This window comes from Mustela lutreola, chromosome 2, assembly GCF_030435805.1.
Source record: "Mustela lutreola isolate mMusLut2 chromosome 2, mMusLut2.pri, whole genome shotgun sequence".
Classification (NCBI taxonomy): Eukaryota; Metazoa; Chordata; class Mammalia; order Carnivora; family Mustelidae; genus Mustela; species Mustela lutreola.
The window spans coordinates 178,868,303-178,889,117 of NC_081291.1; the positions used below are offsets into that span (position 1 = coordinate 178,868,303).

The 20,815-nt window shown below is 35.1% G+C and overlaps 2 protein-coding genes across 2 annotated transcripts; both read right to left on the reverse strand.

Annotated features, from left to right (window-relative positions):
- Positions 1-1,471: 1,471 nt before the first annotated feature.
- LOC131825940 (olfactory receptor 5H2-like) lies at positions 1,472-2,401 on the reverse strand. Its single transcript, XM_059165265.1, has one exon. It carries the CDS (start codon positions 2,399-2,401, stop codon positions 1,472-1,474), a length of 930 nt encoding a protein of 309 aa, XP_059021248.1.
- Positions 2,402-13,851: 11,450 nt separating this feature from the next.
- Positions 13,852-19,653, reverse strand: LOC131825649 (olfactory receptor 5AC1-like). The gene is made up of 2 exons (XM_059165079.1): positions 19,605-19,653; positions 13,852-14,789 (listed from the first exon to the last, which is right to left on the reverse strand). Exons 1-2 carry the CDS (start codon positions 19,651-19,653, stop codon positions 13,852-13,854), a joined length of 987 nt encoding a protein of 328 aa, XP_059021062.1.
- Positions 19,654-20,815: the final 1,162 nt, after the last annotated feature.

A 20,815-nucleotide genomic window follows, 5' to 3' on the forward strand; every position in this document is an offset into this window, starting at 1 on the left:
ATTGATATCAGTTATGTTTACAGATTTGGGGGAGTAAGAGAGTTATCAGTAAGAAAGAAGGGATAAGTAATTAGAGTTTTGCAAATCACAGAAGTAGGTAGTTATGGGGATGACAGCCTCAATGGTATCAGCAGGACTGTGTGAGTGAGTGGTGAGAGACAAAAGGTAGGAGTGGATTGAAGATGGATCACTCATTATACTTTGCAAATAGAGTATGATAAAAATGAACATTTATGCACCTGGAGGCAAAAATATCATAATTTGTATAAATATTCATATCTCTCAGATACCCACTTTGACATTATATCACCTTAAGATTATTTGGACTTTGGTAACATGCATTTAAAGCCCCTTACTGTCAATAACATATTCCAAAAAACTACATATTATTGATTTCTTTAATCTTTCTAGCTTAATTTTTTTTATATTCTAGGAATATTGAGAACACTTCCATCCAAGTCTATGTCCATGCCAACTTAAGCCCTGGGTGAATGTGTTAGCTTTCTTTATTAATGAAGTTTTCCAGATTGCCTAACAACATACAAACACAGCTAGAAAGGGCCTATAGTAGACATCATAGACAGGGAGAGGCAACTTGCCCCTGCCTTCTTCTAAGAAGCACACTAGCCTAAAAGTATCTCTTAAAGCTTGACCCTTTCTTCATTGCCTTAAACCCTTGTCATTTTCTTCCCTCATTGCTCTCTTTTCTTTTTATTTCTCTCCATGATATCAGAGTTGAAGTCACATGAGAGATAAAATTCACTATGCTCCAAATAAAAGAAAGAAAGAAAACCTCTTGATGGCTAACAGAATTCCTAGGATTTACCTCTGTTCATTCAAACACAAATCTGCCTCTATTATCCAGTTAAATGTAACATGGGTCTTGGCTATATAGCTGCATAAGTATCAAAGACATCACAATCCAGTTCTGTTCAAAGCCTCTATACTGTTTTAGTACTTAATGGATTTATAAAATCACACCAAGGAACAGACAATCCTGTGAAATGTTTTCATTTTTGTTTTCTGTTTTATTTAAATATGATATGAAGACTTGATTAAAATTCCTTGTGTGGGTGCTTGGGTGTCTCAGTCATTAAGCTTCTGCCTTCAGCTCAGGTCATGATTTGTAGGTCATGGGATTGATCCCCACATTGGGTGGGGGGGGGTCCCTGCTCAGCGGGAAGCCTACTTCTCCCTCTCCCACTTTACCTACTTGTGTTCCCTCTCTTGCTGTCTCTTTCTTTCTCTCTGTCAAATGAATAAATAAAATCTTCAAAAAAATAAAAAATATATAATAAAATTTCTTGTGGGATTTGAAAAATACACACAAATATTTTAAGGAGATTATTAGATTGACCCTCCTAGTCATTGAAAGACTAAGGTAATTATAACTGCAAAAAAAAATCATACCAACATTAGTCGGCATAAATTTGTCATTTTAATGAAAGGAGAAGAGATATTTGTATGAAATCTAAGCATTTCGCTTCAACATTTTTCTCATTGAATCTATGACTTTCTTATTTCTCAGGCTATAGATCATTGGATTTAAGAAAGGAATTATGACAGTGTAAAATAGAGAATCCATCATATCTTGATCATTTGACTGCGCAGATCCAGGACGCACATACATGAAGAGAAGCGGGCCATAGTACAGAGAGACAGATAAGAGATGGGCTCCACAGGTGGAAAAGGCTTTCCTTATGCCTTGTAGAGACTTCTTTTTTAAGATTGTAAAGAGAACTAATGTGTAAGATATAAGAACAATCAGAATGGTGACCATCTGAATTGATCCAGAAAAAATAAATACTATGAGAATATTAATAGAAGGATCAGTACAAGAAATTTTAAATAATGGCATGATGTCACAGTAAAAGTGATGTATTATGTTAGTATTACAGAAGGTTAATCTGAATAAAAAGCCTATATGAATTAAGGCATGAAGAAGGCCACCTACAAATGATGAAACCAACAGTTGCATGGATAGTCTGTAAGTCATAATTACTGGATAGAGTAAAGGTTTGCATATAGCCACATAGCGATCATATGCCATTGTTGCCAGCAGAAAGCATTCTGTGGTTGCACCAGTTGTAAAGGAAAAAAATTGTACCATGCACTCAGAGAGAGAGATCATCTTGCTCTTGGCAAAGAAGTTAACCAGCATCTTGGAGGATACTGTGGATGATATCCAAGCATCCACAAATGCCAGACTCCCAAGAAATAAGTACATGGGGATGTGAAGGTGAGGGTCATTGCAGATGAGAGTAATCAGACCAAGGTTCCCCACAATGGTGATGAGATATATAACCAAGAACACCAGGAACAAGGGAATCTGCCACTCTGGTTGATATGTGAATCCTGTGAGAACAAACTCTTCTAGCTCTGTTGCATTTTTAGTTTCCATATTCTTAATAGATGGTCTCTGAAATTAAATGTGTAAATGAAAAAGAATATTCATTAATGATTTATAAAAGACAGTTCAGTGAGGGTAATTGAAATAAAACCATACACTAGCTTGAAGGCACTTCAATTTTATTTCCTCTAATATGGCAACTATTGGGGGAATTTTTATATTGCAAAAATATAACTACTTAAGTTCAAACTATGTACAAGATAAACAGATTTAGAAGATAAGAAAAACATTCTGAACATGAGCAAGTTCTGTGTATAGGACATTAATGCAGCATGAAAAGTAAAAATGTTAGAAAGGCCTGGATCATCAAGTGATCAGTTCCCTGTGAAACATCTTCAGCTGTGTCCTTCAAACAATAGGCTGGGACTGAAAGCTTTTAAGAAACGGAGTGTCATCCTCAGATGTTTATTAAATTAAATATTTGGTTGTAGAAAATGGGCTGAAGGGAGAGGAAACTAGAGGAAAAACACTAAACAGGAAGCCAATATTATTGTCCAGCAATTCCCAAACCAAATTATACAAGAAAATTGGCTAGGACAGTTTTTGTACAAAATATAGGTTTTGAGATATTACTATACAAATTGATTGAGAGCTCATGAATTGGTTGGAATGATGTGCATTTTATAAAAGCTCCCGGGCTGCTTGAACAGCATGTGCAGTTCTTGTTCTGTGTGCAATATGACACTGGGAATAAAGAGGGGACAAAGAGGTAGCTCAAAGTATATCAGAATGTGCAGTCAATAAAACTCAATGACATAATAAATGTGAAGGGAGTTGGTCGGTGTAGAAAAAAGAAGACACTTGGTGCTTGGGTAGATGGTTATCAAGCATTGAGATTGAGGACTCAGGTGTGGCAGGCAGTTTTTTCAAGGAGCATTCGAAAACACCCAGGTGAAATGCACTCAGCAGAATAGTTCTATAGGTGCTTAATAGAAATGATGACTTGGGAGTCATTAGAGTGACTAAAGGCATAGTTTTGTATGACCTATCCATTAAAGTGTATAAGGTCAAAGAGAAGGAGGAGAAAGAAACTTGTGGAAGTTAAAGAGATTACAAAATGGATATACATCATGTATGCATTGGCTAACATTTGATCATCTATTCTACCATATGACTCTTGGTGGCAAACAGAAGCTGTCATTAAGTCCAGAAGCCAAAAGTTCTATAAACTGACTTTTCCATCATAGAGGACTTGCTGTAGGTTTGCCCATAAAAGTCACATATGCTGGATTTTGTAAATGGAGAGAAGGGGACAAACGGCCAGGGGGGAAAAGGAGAATTTGGGTTGCGAAGTCAACCAAGGAAACAATATCATGACCCTAGAAAATGTATCCTACACCTCAATGGTGTAGGCATATCAAAGGAAGCTGTTGCGTCTGCATCTAGTAGCAAGCACAGCAGCTCTTAGCGAGCTAGATAGACTAGGACAGATTTTGGCTGTTTCACAGACTTTCTTGCATTGTGTTCCTGCCCATTTTTCCAGTGGGTTTCTCCAGTCCCCTAACATTTTGACATGAAAGCCAATTTCCTTTCAATTAACTCTTTTTTTTTTTTTTTTTTTTTTTTTTTTTTTTTTTTTTTTGACAACCAAGAGCTCTGGCTTACAAAGTGAGAAAAGGGAAAAAACGGAAGAGAACACTGAGCAGAGTGGCCAGAGATGCATGAAGGAATTGGAAAGCTGAGTGTTGCAGAATTAAAGGTAGAAAAAAACCTCAACCAGGACAAAGTGAAGTACAGTGTCAAAAGTGAAATAAATGCTCTAGTGGAATAGGAGAGAGCAATGATCATTAAGTGTGGGAATTAATAGATTCCTGGTGACTTGTGTGAGAGCAATGTCCATTTTCTGATGGAGTTGAGGTCAGAGAGCAGAGAGGAGAATGGGAAACATGGGGCACAACAGTGAGGAGAACGAAATACGGTGTGCTGAGGAATGTGGGGTGGAGATGGCAATCAGCTGCTGTCCACTGAGTATCCATGGTGTTTTTGTAGGTGGATAGGGATTGGAAAAGCCAAGACATGAAGAGAGAGAAAAAGGAAGTATCAGAGAAAGGCTGAAGATGAAACTGGGGGAAAAGCTCAGACACTCCAGGTAAATATTTGTCTTAACTGTGGTTTTCATTTCAGTAGTGGGCACGATTTCTTTTTCTTTCATTCCAAATTCCAACTTTATTTTTCTATGGAAAATGTGTATGAAATAGAGATTTTCATTTTAATATGAGGCTAGAAACTTTGTATTGGTCATAAATATATCAACATTGCTGAAAGCACACTCCACATTTAAAAGTCACTTTATTTTGTGGTTACTGTAGTTAGAACTGAGTTTCTCTAACTACTCTCATTTCATTTGAGACCCCTTTCCTCTCCACTAGGTTTTAGCAGAATAAAATTGAGCTAAAGCCTGGAAGCTACTCCTAGCAATATAAATGACCTATGCCAATAATTGCAATTGGTAAATGTATATTTATTTGGAATTGGTTTCCTTCCATGCAATCCCTAACTACGAGATAATTTAAAATTCTCAAGTGCAATCTGTGGTCCTTTATTAAGTCAGAAAGTAGAAAGGACACTGGAGGGACATTTTCTGCATTCTCGTACATGTATATGAAATTATTGTCAAAAGTGGGTGAGAGGGTACAAGGATACACAGGTGAACAGCTAAGTGTTTTAACTTAAAAAGTTAGTCAGAGAATGTGGTTAATTAAATGGAATAAACATTTTGAACAGAATCATCAGAGAGATTTCTTACATGGGAAACATTATGACCTAAATCCTTAAACCCATTTTTAAGCTGTCTGACCTTTTAGTAACAAAATTCATCCTACGGAGTCATTGTCATTTTACTAGCCAGATAATTAAATACAATTAAAGATTACAGTCAGTCTTAGAGCTATTTTGCTTACCAAGATTTACTCACAATAACAAAATATTATTAGATTATTCATTATTTGTATTCTTTTCTTTTTTATTTCAACTTTTTATTTAACTTCTGGGTAGTTAAAATATAGTATAATACTAGTTGTTTTCCATTTTCAACCTGCTATTTGGTCATCTTATAAACTAAATCAAAATTATTTCTAAATGTAACAGTATTTTCAGCTTTCTATAAAAAATGAGGAGTATTACATAAATCAATCCCTTACCAATATCTGTTAAGACATTGTGGAAATCCTTTCAGGGTTAGGCTTTCTCAAGTAGAAAAAAAGTAAGAGTTGGACCAGAATGACAGTAGCACCAGCAGCAATTCTTTGCACACCGATTCATTCTGGAGGCTTCATTTACCAAAACAGCAAAATGTTGTTTATATAAATCTGCTTTGAATGCAAAAGTCACCAAGTTGTACAACTGTGTGCTTTTACCAGAAGAGGAAGGCGTGAAGAATTCCTAATGGTTCCCTTTAGAACAAAACCAAGCTGTTCTTCTGGGCATTGCAGATTAGAATCTGTATGAAAAGTCCACATGTCCCACTGGGCATTACAGCCTGCAAAATCATAATTATGTCATGTATACAGTTCTAGTTGTAACAGTTTAATTTGCACACTATATCATTACTTTCCACCACAAATGACATTTTTGGCATGTTATGCAAATCAATTTAACTATAAAATAGGTGTTATTCTAATTGCTTTGATGAATATGTTCTTGTCTGAGCTAATCATACATGATTTATTGAGGCCAGAGTTCTAGGTTCCCTTCAGGAGCCAAGGAAACTTGTCCCCAAGGAAAGTTGTCCTCATGCAAACTGCAGCTTACATTCCAGATCTAGACCTGACTCCACACTCTAAGCTGAAATCTGATGAAAAATCCTAGTAGGCAAAGGTCAGGGGAAGTGCAAAGGGAAACAAAGATAAGGCACCACAGTTGAGAGGTACCCTAGCTCAGTGCTTCTCAAAATTTAATGCCTGTGAATCTCCTAGAGAGAGAGCTTGTTAAAATGCAGATTCTGTGTGAGTAGGTCTGGGTGAGGCCTGAAGGTCTTCATTTCTTACATGGTGATTGCTGCCTCTGGATTTGTGTCATCCACAAGGCTTTTGTACTTGTAGGTCCTAGATTTTCAGAGGGCCCATATCATGGGAGAAGAACTGCATTGTAAATGTAGCTGGCATATTAGGAAAGTAGCAGACAAGAGCCAGTTGGGATCTGGGAGGCCAGCATATATGGATCACAACGGACTTTGGAGGATGGGTTAGGGGCTTTATTTTTTTAACCTAATATAATGGAAAACTATTGAGCGATTTAAAAGTTGGTTCAGATTTGTTTCTTGTTCATTACAGAGAAAGTTACTAATGAACATTTATTTAGAAAAATAAAACTTAATTTAACTGTTTATGATGATTTGATATCTTTAAAAAAATTAACATCCAGTTGCATCATGGCTACCAACATAAGCAAGGAAAAGAGATGTATTTTTTGATAGATTTTTTAATCCATTTTCCTGGATTTCCAACATTCTTTAGAATGTTAACAGTGAACGGTGCCTGGGTGGCTCAGTGGGTTAAGCCTCTGCCTTTGTCTCAGGTCATGATCTCTGGGTCCTGGGATGGAGCCTTGCATTAGGCTCTTTGCTCAGTGGGGAGCCTGCTTCCCCCTCTCTCTCTGCCTGCCTTTCTGCCTACTTGTGATCCCTGTCAAATAAATAAATAAAATCTTTTAAAAAAATGTTATTAGTTAAAGGAAGTGAAGAAAAAATAACAGATAAAAGAAGTCACTGTGAATATTCTGCAAAATGGTTGAGTGTTTAAGCAGCATGATGTGCAGAGGTAGATTTTTTTTTTTAAGATTTTATTTATTTATTTGAGAATCTGTACTCAGCTGGCCTGAGCTCCATTCCAAGACCCTGACATCACGACCTGAGCTGAAATTAAGAGTTGGAGGCTTAACTGAGCCACTGAAGTGCCCCCAGAGATATCTTTTACCATAACCAAAGCTTGGCTGAAATTTCCTGCTGCCTCAAATTTTGTGTCCTTATCTCCTAACTCATTTTGTTGCATTTCTATGAGTACAAAATGTGTGCATTGCTGCTTTTGGTGTTGATTGTCTTTTCAGTTTCAGCTATTTTCATAGGTAGTTTGTGGTGGTTCACTGTAGTTTTAATTTGTACTTTCTTCATGCAAATTCCTTAATTATGGTTAGCATTATTTTGTGCCTTAATTTGACTTCTGTATGCCATCTGCAGTGGTCTATTCAAATCTTTTGCCAATTTTTAATTGGATTATTTATCAGATTTTTTTTTTTAGTTTTGATAGTACTCCATATATCTGAATATGAAACCATAATTTATCAGCTAAATAATTTATACATATTTTCTGAAATACTCTCTTTTGTCATTTTATTTTAGAAATATTTTTTGAATAGCAAGTATTTTAATGAAATTAATTATCTTTTTTTATTTTGTGGATGGTACTCTTGGTGTTGTATTTCTTTTATTATATATTTATGTCTATTATCCTTTTTGTGTATTCTCTGGATCAAAGTTCCTCTTTTGCATATAGATAGCCAATTTGTTTCTACATAATTTGTTGAAAAAACTATCTTTTTCTCTGCCAAATTACTTTTGCACCTTTGTAAAATCAGCTGTCTATATGTTTTTTTTAATTCTGGGCTTTATTCTGTTTCACTGATCTATTTGTCTATGTTTACAACAATATGACACTGTCTTGATATTGAAGTTCTATATGAAGTCATAGAATCAGGTATTATTAATCCTCTAACTTTGTTCTTTTTCAAGGTTGTCTTGACTATTATTATATATCCTTTGCATTTCCATGTGAGTAATAGAATCAACTTTATCAGTTCTATAAGAAAACCTCCTGTGATTTTTACTGGGTTTTTATTATATCTGTGAATGCATTTAGGGAGAATTGATAGTTTTTTCAATATTGAATCTTCCAACCCATCTTTCCATTTATTTAGGTATTCTTCAATTTCTTTCAGAAAAGCTTTTTTTTTTCTTTTTCTGGGTAGAGATTTTGCACATTATTAGTCATATTTACGACAGCTTTCATATGCCTTTAAGTGCACAGTGTCCATGCATACATATATCCACATGTTTGCAATAAGAAAATTTGCAGTATACATAGTTTTATGAACTGCTATTTATGCTTAATACAAAGAGAGTGAAAGCTCTAGAAAAAGGAGTTTAAGTCCTGCCTCTGATACCTCCTGCACTTCCTCTTTTCCTTCTCTTAGGAAATTCATTTATTAAAATAAAAGGATAAAGACTCCACCAAAAATATCCCTGATGAACATGGATATAAAAATTCTCAACAAAATACTAGCCAAGAGGATCCAAGAGTACATTAAAAGGATTATTCACCACGACCAAGTGGGATTTATTCCTGGGCTGCAAGGTTGGTTCAACATCCACAAATAAATCAATGTGATACAATACATTAATAAAAGAAAGGACAAGAACCATTTGATGCTCTCAATAGATGCTGAAATAGCATTTGACAAAGTACAGCATCCTTTCCTGATCAAAACCCTTCAAAGTACAGGGATAGGGGGTACATACCTCAATATCATTAAAGCCATCTATGAAAAACCCACAGAGAATACAATTCTCAAAAAAAGCTCTCAGCTTTTCCCCTAGGGTCAGGAACATGGTAGGGCTGTCCACTATCTCCACTGTTATTCAACACTGATTGCCTCAGCAATCAGACAACAAAAAGAAATAAAAGGCATCCAAGTCGGCAAAGAAGAAATCAAACTCTCACTCTGGAGATGATATGATACTTTATGTGGAAAACCCAAAAAAGCTCCACTCCAAATCTGCTAGAATTCATGCAGGAACTCAGTAAAGTGACAGGATATAAAAATCAATGCACAGAAATCAGTTGCATTTCTATACACTAACAACAAGACAGAAGAAAGAAATTAAGGAGATGTTTGTTTGTTTGTTTGTTTGTTTATTTGACAGAGACATAGTGAGAGAGGGAATACAACCAGGGGGAGTGGGAGAGGGGGAAGCATGCTTCCCATTGAGCAGGGACCCTAATATGAGGATTGATCCCAGGACGCTAGGATCATGACCTGAGCTGAAGGCAGAGGCTTAACCCACTGAGCCACCCCGGTGCCACAGGAGATGATTTCTTCTTATATAAGCTTTGGTAGTTTGTATGTTTTCAGAAAATTTGTTTATTTCATCTAGTTGACAAAATTTTTGTACATAAAACTATTCAAACTATGTATTTAGTGTCCTTTAAACATTTATAATGTCTCTAATGATGTACCTTCTTTCTCTACAGATATTTGCATTTTCAGTCACTCAGTGACTTAAATATTTTCTTTTCTTGACCAGTTTTGTTAAAAGCTTATAAATTTTATTGGTCTTTTCAGGGAACAAGGTTTTTCATTTGATTGAGTTTTCTCTTATTTTTCTATCAATTTAATTGATTTCTGCTCTTAACTTATAAATTTATTTTTGTTTGCTTTGGGTTCAATTTGTTCATTTAATAGTGTCAATGTAGAAACATTGAGCATTAATTCAATCCTTTTTTAATTTAAATTGAATTGGCCAACACATAGTACATCATTGGTTTCAGAGGTAGAGTTTAGTTATTCATCAGTTGCATATAACACCTAGTGCTCATCACATCACTCCTTTTTCTTTTTTCAATAAACATTAATGATATAAATTTCTCTATAAGCACCATTTTAGCTGTATTCCACGCATTTAAATATTTGTATTTTCATTTTCATTGTATTTAAAATATATTATTCTTCACTTGTTACTGTCGCTTTGATCCATGGATATTTGGTAGGCTTTTCTTTTTTTTTTAAAAGATTTTATTTTTAAGTAATCTCTACACCCAACATGGGGCTTGAAGTTACAACCCCAAGAACAAGAGTTGCATACCACCAACAGAACAAGCCAGGCACTCCTAGAAGGATGGTTTTTAATTGCTAAATATATAAAAACTAATGGGTATCTTTGTCTTACTGATTTCAAGTTAAATTCTGTTATGTTTTATATTTTGCATTAATTTCATAATTTTAAATATTACCCAGAATATGGTGTATTTTAGTGAACATTCGGTATGCACATAAAAATACTGTATATTTTGCTGCTGCTTAATGGAATATTCTATAAATATAATGTTAGTTAATAGTATTTCTCAGGTTTTTTCTACTCTTACTAATGTCCCCTCAACTTGTCTTATCAATTACTAAAAAGGAGTACGATAGTCTTATTCTCTAATTGTGAATTTGTATATATCTCCTTTCCATTCTATCAGTTTTTTGAAGCTCCATTGATCAGTGCTTACATATTTAGTATTATTTTGTTTTCTTGGTGAATTGAACCCTGTATAATTTTTCAATGACTCTCTTTATCACTGGTAATGTTTCTTTTTTTTTTTTAATTTTATTTTCTCAGTGTTCCAAGATTCATTGTTTATGCACCACACCCAGTGCTCCATGCAATATGTGCCCTCCTTAATACCCATCACCAGGCTCACCCATCCCCCACCCCTCCTTTCCAGAACTCTCAATTTGTTTCTCAGAGTCCACAGTCTTTCATGGTTCATCTGTCCCTCCAATTTCCCCCAGTTCACTTTTCCTTTCCTTCTACTAATACCTTCCATATTATTCCTTATGCTCCACAAGTAAGGGAAACCATATAATTAATTTTCACAGTTTGGCTTATTTCACTCAACATAATCTCCTCCAGACCCATCAATGTTGATACAAAAGTTGAGTATTCATCCTTTCTGATGGAGGTATAATATTCTGTTGAATATGTGAGCCATATCTTCTTTATCCATTCATCTGTTGAAGGGCATTCTGGCTCTTTCCATGGTTTGGTGATTGTGGCAATTGCTGAATGAACACTGGAGTACCTGTGGCCCCTCTTTTCCCTGCATCTCTATGCCCACTCTTGCCGCTGTTGTTCAACATAGTACTAAAAGTCCTAGCAACAGCAATCAGACAACAAAGAGAAATAAAAGGTATTCAGATTGGCAAAGAAGAAGTCAAGCTCTCTCTCTTCACAGATGACATGATATTTTATATGTAAACCCCTAAAGACTACAGCCCAAACTACTAGAACTCATACAGCAATTCAGTAATGTGCCAGGATACAAAATCAAAATACAGAAATCAGTTGCTTTCTTATACACTAACAATGAAAATACAGAAAGGGAAATTAGAGAATTGATTCCATTTAATATAGCACCAAGAACCATAAGATACCTGGGAAGAAACCTAACCAAAGAGGTAAAGTGTCTGTACTTGAGGAACTAGAGAACACTCACGAAAGAAATTGAAGAAGACACAAAAAGATGGAAAAGCATTCCATTCTCATGGATCAGAAGAATAAATATTGTTAAAACGCCTTATACTGCCTAGAGCAATCTACACTTTCAATACCATTCTGATCAAAATTCCACCAGCATTTTTCAAAGATCTGGAACAAACAATCCTAAATTTTTTATAGAACTATAAAAACCCCCAAATTGCTAAAGAATTTTTGAAAAAGAGAAACAAAACTGGGGGCATATGTTGCCTAATTTCAAGCTTTACTACAGAGCTGTGATCACCAAGACAACATGGTACAAAAACCAGTGAAACAGAGTAGAGAGTTCAGATATGGACCTACAATTCTATGGTCAACTAATCTTCAACAAAGCAGGAAAAAATATTCAGTGGGAAAGATACAATCCCTTTAATAAATGGTGTTGGGAAAATTGGACAGCTATGTATGCAATAACAAAATCTGACCATTCTCCATACACAAAGATAGACTCAAAATGGATGAAATACCTCAACAAGAGGCAGGAATCTATCAAAATCCTAGTGGAGAAGGCTGTAACCTCTTTGATATCGGCCACAGCAACTTCTTTCAAGATATGTCTCCAAAGACAAAGGAAACAGAAGCAAAAATGAATTTGGGGGACTTCACCTAGATCAAAAGCTTCTGCACAGCAAAGTAAACATTCCACAAAACAAAGAGGCAGCTCATGGAAGGGGAGGAGATATTCACAAATGACACTACAGAGAAAAGGCTGATATCCACGGTCTATAAAGAGTTCCTCAAACTCAATACCCCAAAACTGGATACTCATGTCAAAAAATGGGCAGAAGACATGAACAGACACTTCTCCAAAGAAGACATACAAATGGCTAACAGACACATGAAAAAAAAATGTTCATCATCATTAGCCATCGGGGAGATTCAAATCAAAACCACATTGAGATACCACCTTACACCAGTTAGAATGGCCAAAATTAACAAGACAGTAAACAAGTGTTGGAGAGGATGCAGAGAAAGGGGAACCCTCTTCCACTGTTGGTGGGAATGCAAGTTGGTGCAGCCACTTTGGAGAACAGTGTGGAGATTCCTCAAGAAATTAAAAATAGAGCTTCCCTATGACCCTGCAATTGCACTACTGGGTATTTACCCCAAAGATACAAGTGCAGTGAAAAGAAAGGCCATCTGTTCCCCAATGTTCATAGCAGCAATGGTCACAGTCATCAAACTATGGACAGAGCCATGATGCCCTTCAACAGACAAATGGATAATGAATATGTGGTCCATATATCTATGGAGTATTATGCCTCCATCAGAAAGGATGAATACCCAACTTTTGTATCAATATGGATGGGACTGGAGGAGATTATGCTGAGTGAAATAAGTCAAGCAGAGAGAGTCAATTATCATATGGTTTCACTTACTTATACAACTCAACACACAGAAAATAAATAAACAAGGGGCACGTGGGCAGTTCAGTGAGTTGAGGATCCAACTCTTGATCTTACCTCAGGTCTTGTTCTCAGGGTTGTTGTACAAGCCCCAGTTAAAAAATGGGCAGAAGTCATGAATAGACATTTTTCCAGAGACATGCAGAGAGCCAACACAAATAAAAAGATGCTCAAAAAAATCACTGATCATCAGGGTAATACAAATTAAAACCGCAGTGAGATATCACCTCACACCTGTCAGAATGGCTAAATTTAACAACACAGGAAACAAACGGATGTTGGTGAGGATGTGGAGAAAGGGGAACGCTCTTACACTGTTGGTGGGGATATAAACTGGAAAAGCAGCAAGATTTTTGATATGCCGGCTCTAAGCAATTGTCTTCGCTCAGTCACACCAGCTTCAACAAAGAAACATGCTGTCAAATGTCTGCCACAATAAAATTATAAACTATTATATCTAATTTAGAGGAAATTTACAGAGTAAAAAAGCACAAATTCTAAATACTTAATTTTAAAAAGATGTTCTATTTTTCATAAAGAATTCAGTTCTGTGTGATATTAAAATCTTCCTCCATTGAAATAAATATCCACTGAAGTTGACTTTCATCACACAGCACTCAGAAACTACCCTAGACTTTGCCTTCTAGCAAAATTGTAAAGCCAGGGCTAATTTATATAACTTCAGATCCCTTGTATTTTGCAGAGCTTGAAAAGAACAAGTTTAAAATTTGCCTTAAGAACTATTATGTATTTATTATTCTCCTCAAGGCACCTATCACCTCTTTGTTTCTCAGACTGTAAATAAAAGGATTTAACAGGGGAATTATTATTGTATAAAATACAGAATATATTTTATCTTGATTTTCACCTAGTCCAGACCCAGGACGCACATACATGAAGAAGAGAGTGCCATAGAACAAAGAAACAGAGAGCAGGTGGGCGCTGCACGTAGAGAAAGCTTTGCTCCTGCCCTTTTCAGACTTCTTTTTCAGAATTGTGAGGAGGACATAGGAGTAAGAGATGATAATTGTCATGAAAGTGATAGATTGTATAAAGACTGAAAATATAAAAATCAGGAGCATATTAACTTTAGGGTCAGTACAGGAAATCTTAAACAGTTGTAAAATTTCACAGTAGAAATAATGTATTACATTGGACTTGCAGAAAGTTAATCTAAATAATAAACTAACATGCATCATAGGATGAAGAAACCCAATAATATACGAAACACTTAATAATTGAATGCAGAAGATATTGGACATCACCACTGGGTAAAGCAAAGGTTTGCATATGGCTACATAGCGGTCATAGGCCATCACTACCAGAAGGAAACATTCTGTGTTGGCACTGGAAGCAAAAATATAAAATTGGGTGATGCATTCAACCAGGGATATCATATGATTGTTAGATAAAAAATTCATTAGCATCCTGGGAGTCACAGAGGATGAGGAACAAGCATCTGCAAAGGCCAAACTGCCAAGGAGTAAGTACATGGGGGTGTGAAGGTGGGAGTCCTTCCAAATGAGAAAAATTAGTCCAAGGTTGCCCAACATGGTAGTGAAGTAGATGACCAAGAACATCAGGAACAGGGGGACTTGAAGCCCTGGAAGATTTGTAAGTCCTGTGAGAACAAACTCAGTCACCTGTGTTTTGTTTCCATCAGATTCACTGAAGCTAATCACTGAAATGAAAGAATAAGAACACAGTCATAAAATACCATGAAAATAGTCACATTTTATTTGAAAATAAATTTATCTTCCCTGTTCATGTATCCCTTTTAATCAGAACATATACTTTTACATTTGAGTATTCTTTACAAACAATGTATATTTGGACAACTGTCCCTAAAAATTAGGGGGAATATATATGGTATATATATGGAATTAATTACTGTATAAGAGAAGTGGGCTTATTTTTTTATTTGGAAAAAATTATTATAATTTAATAATCATCCTCTAATTTTAAAATCTTTAAAAATAGAAATAGAATTTTTTAAAATATGCTAGGTGCACCTGGGTGACTCAGTTGATTAAATGTCCAACTCCTGATTTCAGCTCAGGTCATGATTTCAAGGTTGTGAGGTTGAGCTCCCCATGGGGCTCTGCACTGGGCATGGAACCTGCTTAGGATTCTCTCTCCCTCTCTCCCTCAGCACTTCCCCCAACTCACGTGTGCACCTGAGCTCTCTCTTTCTGTAAAAAGAAAAAAATTGAGAACTAAATATGCTAAAGATTAGTTATCAAAACCAATCTCATATATTCTAAATAAAGTAGCATCTCCCTCAAATTAAGAACAGATTGAAATGCTTACTTTGACCATTATTGTATGGTATTTTTTTTAGAAACTGCAATACATCTAAGATATGAAAGTAATTTAATAAAGATATAATAAAATGTCATAATAATTGTAGGAAATAAATTCATTATTTTTCTAACTTTATATTATTATACTTAAAGAACATTATGACTTTAATAAGCACCAGATGAAGGATGAATACATATAGAATCACTAGATTTTTTTCTTTGCAAGCAAGGAAGAGAAATAAAAGGGAAATATATCAATTATAATAACTGTAAACTTTAAAATACATTGAAATATTTTTAAAAATATGTGAGACCTATGTGAATTAAATAGTAAAAACTTACCAAAGAATATGATATAATTTCTAAAGAAATAGACAGCCAAAATATGTTCTCAGATATGAATACTTAGTATTATAAATATGTCAGTAGAATTCAATTTATTTTTAGTTAGAACCCTAATTGCTTTTTAATGTGATAGCATAAGCATAAAATTCTTATAAAATAAAGGTATTTTGAGACAAGGAAAATATGAAAGTCAAGTATGCAGTAGTGTTAAAACATAAGCCATTTAATAGAATGTAATGTGACATGGAAATAGAAAAATATAGTAGTAAAACCAAATAAAGACTCCAAAGATTGATTCAAGTGTATTTGTTGGAATTTAATATAGTACATGGATGATTTTTCAATTGAGAATGATGATTTATTCAACAAATATTATGACTATATTTGCCTATCTTGGAAAAAAGTAAGAATGGCTTCCTTTTCTATGCTTGCTTTAAATTGCAACTGGATTGTGGTACCTGAGTATCTCACTTAGTTAATTGTCCAACTCTTTCAGTTCAGGTCATGATCTCAGGGTCCTGAGATTGAGCCTTGCATCAGGCTCCATTCTCAGCATGGAGTCAGTTTGAGATTCTCTCTCCACCTCTGCCCCTTCCCCTGCTCTCTCTCTCTGTAAAAAAATAAATAAAATCTTGGGCACCTGGGTGGCTCAGTGGGTTAAGCTTCTGCCTTTGGCTCAGGTCATGATCTCAAGATCCTGGGATCGAGGCCCATGTCTACTCAGCAGGGAGCCCGCTTCCCCTCTCTGTCACTGTCTGCCTACTTGTGACCTCTTTCTCTGTCAAATAAATAAATAAAATCTTTTAAAATAAATAAATAAATAAAATCTTTTTAAAAATAAAAAATAAAATCTAAAATTGCTATTGGATCAAGGACTTCAAAGTAAAAAAATTAAAAAAAAACTTTCTAAGAAAATTCATAAAATAAATATAATGAAATATATTACAAAACCTTTGACTAGGGGTGCTTGGGTGGCTTAGTTGTCTAAGCAGGTCATGATCCCAGGGTCCTGGGATTGAGTCCCACATTGGATTGCTTGCTCAGTGGGAAGCCTACTTCTACCTCTCCCTTTGCCTGCTGTTCCCCCTGCTTGTGCTCTTCTCTCTCTTTCTCTCTCTCTCTTAGTCAAATAAATAAATAAAATGAAAAAAAAATGACTAATATAAGAAAGCCATAACAAAGAAAGATAAAATATGGATATATTTAATCTAATGCTTAAATTCATGAAAATAGAGTATATATCAAATCTTTCACAAGATAAAAGATGAATAAGACTTTGGAAGAATATATGTAATTAATATAGGAGGTAAAATATTAGTATTTCTCAAATGCAAAGAAATATTATTTTTTGGTAAAAAATGTCAAGTAAGTCAATGAAAAAATAAAAACAGAATTGAAAGGGCAGGTCACAGAAGAATATGCCAAAACATTCAATAAATGTGGGAAAAGATGTTCACATTTCCCAATACTCAAGATGTGCAAATAAAATAAGACATTACTTTTCATCCCTCAGATTAGCAAAATCTACTGGTTGTCAAAATACAAAAAGGTCATTCTCACACTTACTGGTAAAAATGTAAATTACTAACACTTTGAAAAATAATTTGGCAATTTTTTTAAATTTTCAGCATAACTATTCATTATTTTTACACCACACCCAGTGCTCCATGCAATCCGTGCCCTCTCTAATACTCACCACCTGGTTCCCCCAACCTCCCACCCCCCCCCGCCACTTCAAACCTCTCAGATTGTTTTTCAGAGTCCATAGTCTCTAATGGTTCACCTCCCCTTCCAATTTCCCCCAACTCCCTTAGCAATATTTTTTAAAAAATAAAAATGCACATACTTTTCAACTCAGTGATCCATGCCTTCAATCCATTCTATAGCATTAACATATCATTTCATAGGGAGAGAAGTCTACTGCAGCATTGTTCATGGTGGCAAAAGACTGGAAATAATATGTAAACCGACAGGATGAAGCAATGGTTGAACAAATCCTGGTATAATCATACTAATCAATAGTATGGCAGTCATTTAAAATGTTATTGCTCTACCATTTTTCTCAAAGTAATTTCCATAATTATTAGGAATGTGAGAAAAATAAGATGCAAAGAATTTTTTTAATATTATCCCTTTAAACACACCAGCAACAAAGTCTTAAAATTCCCACTCTGTATACCTATGAACACATCCACACATTTGCAAATGTGTATTTGCAAATAACTGTATGGACAGAAAGCCTGTGTGAAATGATAGACCCTAGCTTGTTAATATTTATTTTCTGCTATAGGTGATAGGAGAGTAATAAAACAAAGGAGGGAGAATTAAACAGAAGAATCAAAGAATTAAAATTAAAAGAAGAATTAAACAGAAGAGATCACAAGATATTTAGAAGGGAATGCACTTAGGTCTTAGATTCTTAGATCATCTACAAGAAAAAATCTGCCTGTAATTTGATGTGTATATTCATTGTTTCTCAGAGTAAAATGAATAACCCAATTTTATGTATTTACTTCATGCTGATTAAAACACAAAATTTTTACCTATTTACCAAAATTGTATTGTTTGCCTTTAAAATAGGTGCATAGGCAAGGTTTTTCTTAATGGTTCAACATTAGGGAGAAGAGTGGGTTATTTTCTATCTTCTCTGAGATTAGAACAAGAAAAATTTATCTTTAAAAATTTGTCTTTGGGGTGCCTGGGTGGCTCAGTCAATAAGCGTCTGCCTTCCGCTCAGGTCATGATCCCAGGGTCCTGGGATAGAGTCCCACATTGGGCTTCCTGCTCCACAGGAACCCTGCTTCTCCCTCTCACACTCTCCCTGCTTGTGTTCCCTCTCTTGCTGTGTCTCTCTCTGTCAAAAAAATAAATAAAATCTTTTTTTTTAATTATCTTTTAAAGTATATACCCTTGAGAAGCCGTGGAGACATAATACATGCAGCACAGAGACTGACTGAAATGTCTCCTCTAAAACTTGGCCTTAATGGACACTGATGGCAAGTCATTTAATTTCCAAGGGGGAGGTTTTGTTCTGAATGAGCCTACTCTGATTCCTTGACAACTTTAAACCCATACTTGATATACCCTATTTTCCTAATTAGTCAAGGGTTATTAAGGACTTGGATTTTTCCTATACCTATCTATCTATCTACCTATCTTTATATTATATATATTTATATGTGTGTATAAGTATATATGTTTTTATATAGATGATAGATGTAGATATACACTCTGTTTGTGTGTGTGTGTGTGTGTCCCTATGAACACACACACACAAAGATATATACACACATATACCCATTTGGAATTAAGAGGCTGAACAATATTATCAGTGGTGACTTTAGTTATTTTTTCACAATTCCATTAACAAATTAAGGAAGTTTAAGCAATATAACTTAATTGTCCTTAGCCTGAAAAATAAGTTTGTCCATAATATGAAATAATCTTTGAAACTTTTCAGTTATTATCATTATTTTTTCATTTGTCTCATTTTTCTCTTATCTTGTTACAATTAAAAAGAAATATCATATGTGTCTCTTCAACAGTCAAACATTTAGTCTCATGACAAGCATCCAGAATGGTTTATCCTGAAGAGAAACAGATAATCTCATAGGGTTGCCAGGATTTTCATTTCTGACCTGGATATTTCATTATCAAATAAGCAAATTGAAAACTACATATAATGGAAATTAGATCCTAGTGCCCTCGCTCAGTTTCTTTAAGTCTTTTGGAGAGTGAGGAATGATGGGTAACTTTAATGAAAGATGGTGGGTTTCCAAAGGAAAAAAAATGTAAATTTCCCTCTACCATACTTTACATTGTTGGGGCCAGTCATCTTTATGAATTACCAAACTGATGAAGCTGCTGGCTGTTTTCATGTCCACAGCTGTACTTCATCTTGGAAACTTTAAATGAAGAAAAGTGGAAGGTGCAGAATGAAGCAGTGATTACTTGGCAAAGATTTTCCTTGGAAACCTCAACAGTGGGGACATGTTTATTTGTACTCTTTTTCAAATCTATTCATGAAAAAGAAAAAAAAATAACTTTGGGATTCCCTCAGTGAAAGCTACCAATGGATTCCCTGTAGGACTCAGGTGAAGCTGTTCTACTGGGCATTGTGAGCTAATCAGGGAATAACACAGACACACCAGGTGTGACAATTAGAAGCACACTTTGTGTCAATGGAGTGCCCTGCAAGGGCAACTTGACAAACTGCCCCTGAGCAGTTTTTAGGTCATATGACTTTCCTTTTTCTTATTTCTCTTGATGTTGTCACATTCCAACCACCTGATAGTTTCTTTCAGTGTCTCTAAGACTAATGAAACTCAGAATGTAAAGATCCAAATTCAGTCTTTTCCAACACTATCACCAAATATGGCCTCACCCTGCCTTCCTATTTACAGTTAATGGCATCATCGTTATCCCATTTTTAAAGAAAGAAACCTGATATTCATCCCTTGAAACTGAATTCCCCCTTGAAACCCTGTCAAAACTATTATCAAACCCATGGCTTTTATCTCCTTAATATCTGTTGTAACCATCCACTTCTCTCAAAAGTCTATCATCCACCTAGAATACTGACATAACACTTTAATAATCTATGTGCACTTTCTAGTATTTTCTCCTACCACTGTCTGCATTTGGGCCAATGTCACCTTTATAAAATACCAAATCACTAAGATCAGCACCATTCTCACACCCATGGATGCAACTGCATTTAAACCCTTAAATATAACTTATGATCACTCTTAGAATAAAGATCAAAATCTTTAAGCCTGTATATCCCTTCCCTCATCCTAAAACTTATCCTATTATCCTCTATACAAAAGTTCAGTCTGATATAGCTAATATATTCATTTAGGTGAATGACTCTGATATTTCAGAATTGATCTAAAGAGCTGAAATTAAAAATCAAAATTACAGTTAATTAAAAAGTTAAAATATCAATGGCTATCAGACACATGAAAAAGTGTCCATCATGACTAGCCATCAGGGAGATTCAAATCAAAACCACATTGAGATACCACCTTACACCAGTTAGAATGGCCAAAATTAACAA

Bases quoted from the DNA above. Each gene is read 5' to 3' on its own strand.
- LOC131825940 (XM_059165265.1), bottom strand. From the start codon at position 2,401: ATGGAAACTAAAAATGCAACAGAGCTAGAAGAGTTTGTTCTCACAGGA.
- LOC131825649 (XM_059165079.1), bottom strand. From the start codon at position 19,653: ATGAAGTACAGCTGTGGACATGAAAACAGCCAGCAGCTTCATCAGTTT. The intron at 14,790-19,604 runs GTAATTCATAAA...CTTTCATTTCAG, and splicing joins CCAGCAGCTTCATCAGTTTG to TGATTAGCTTCAGTGAATCT.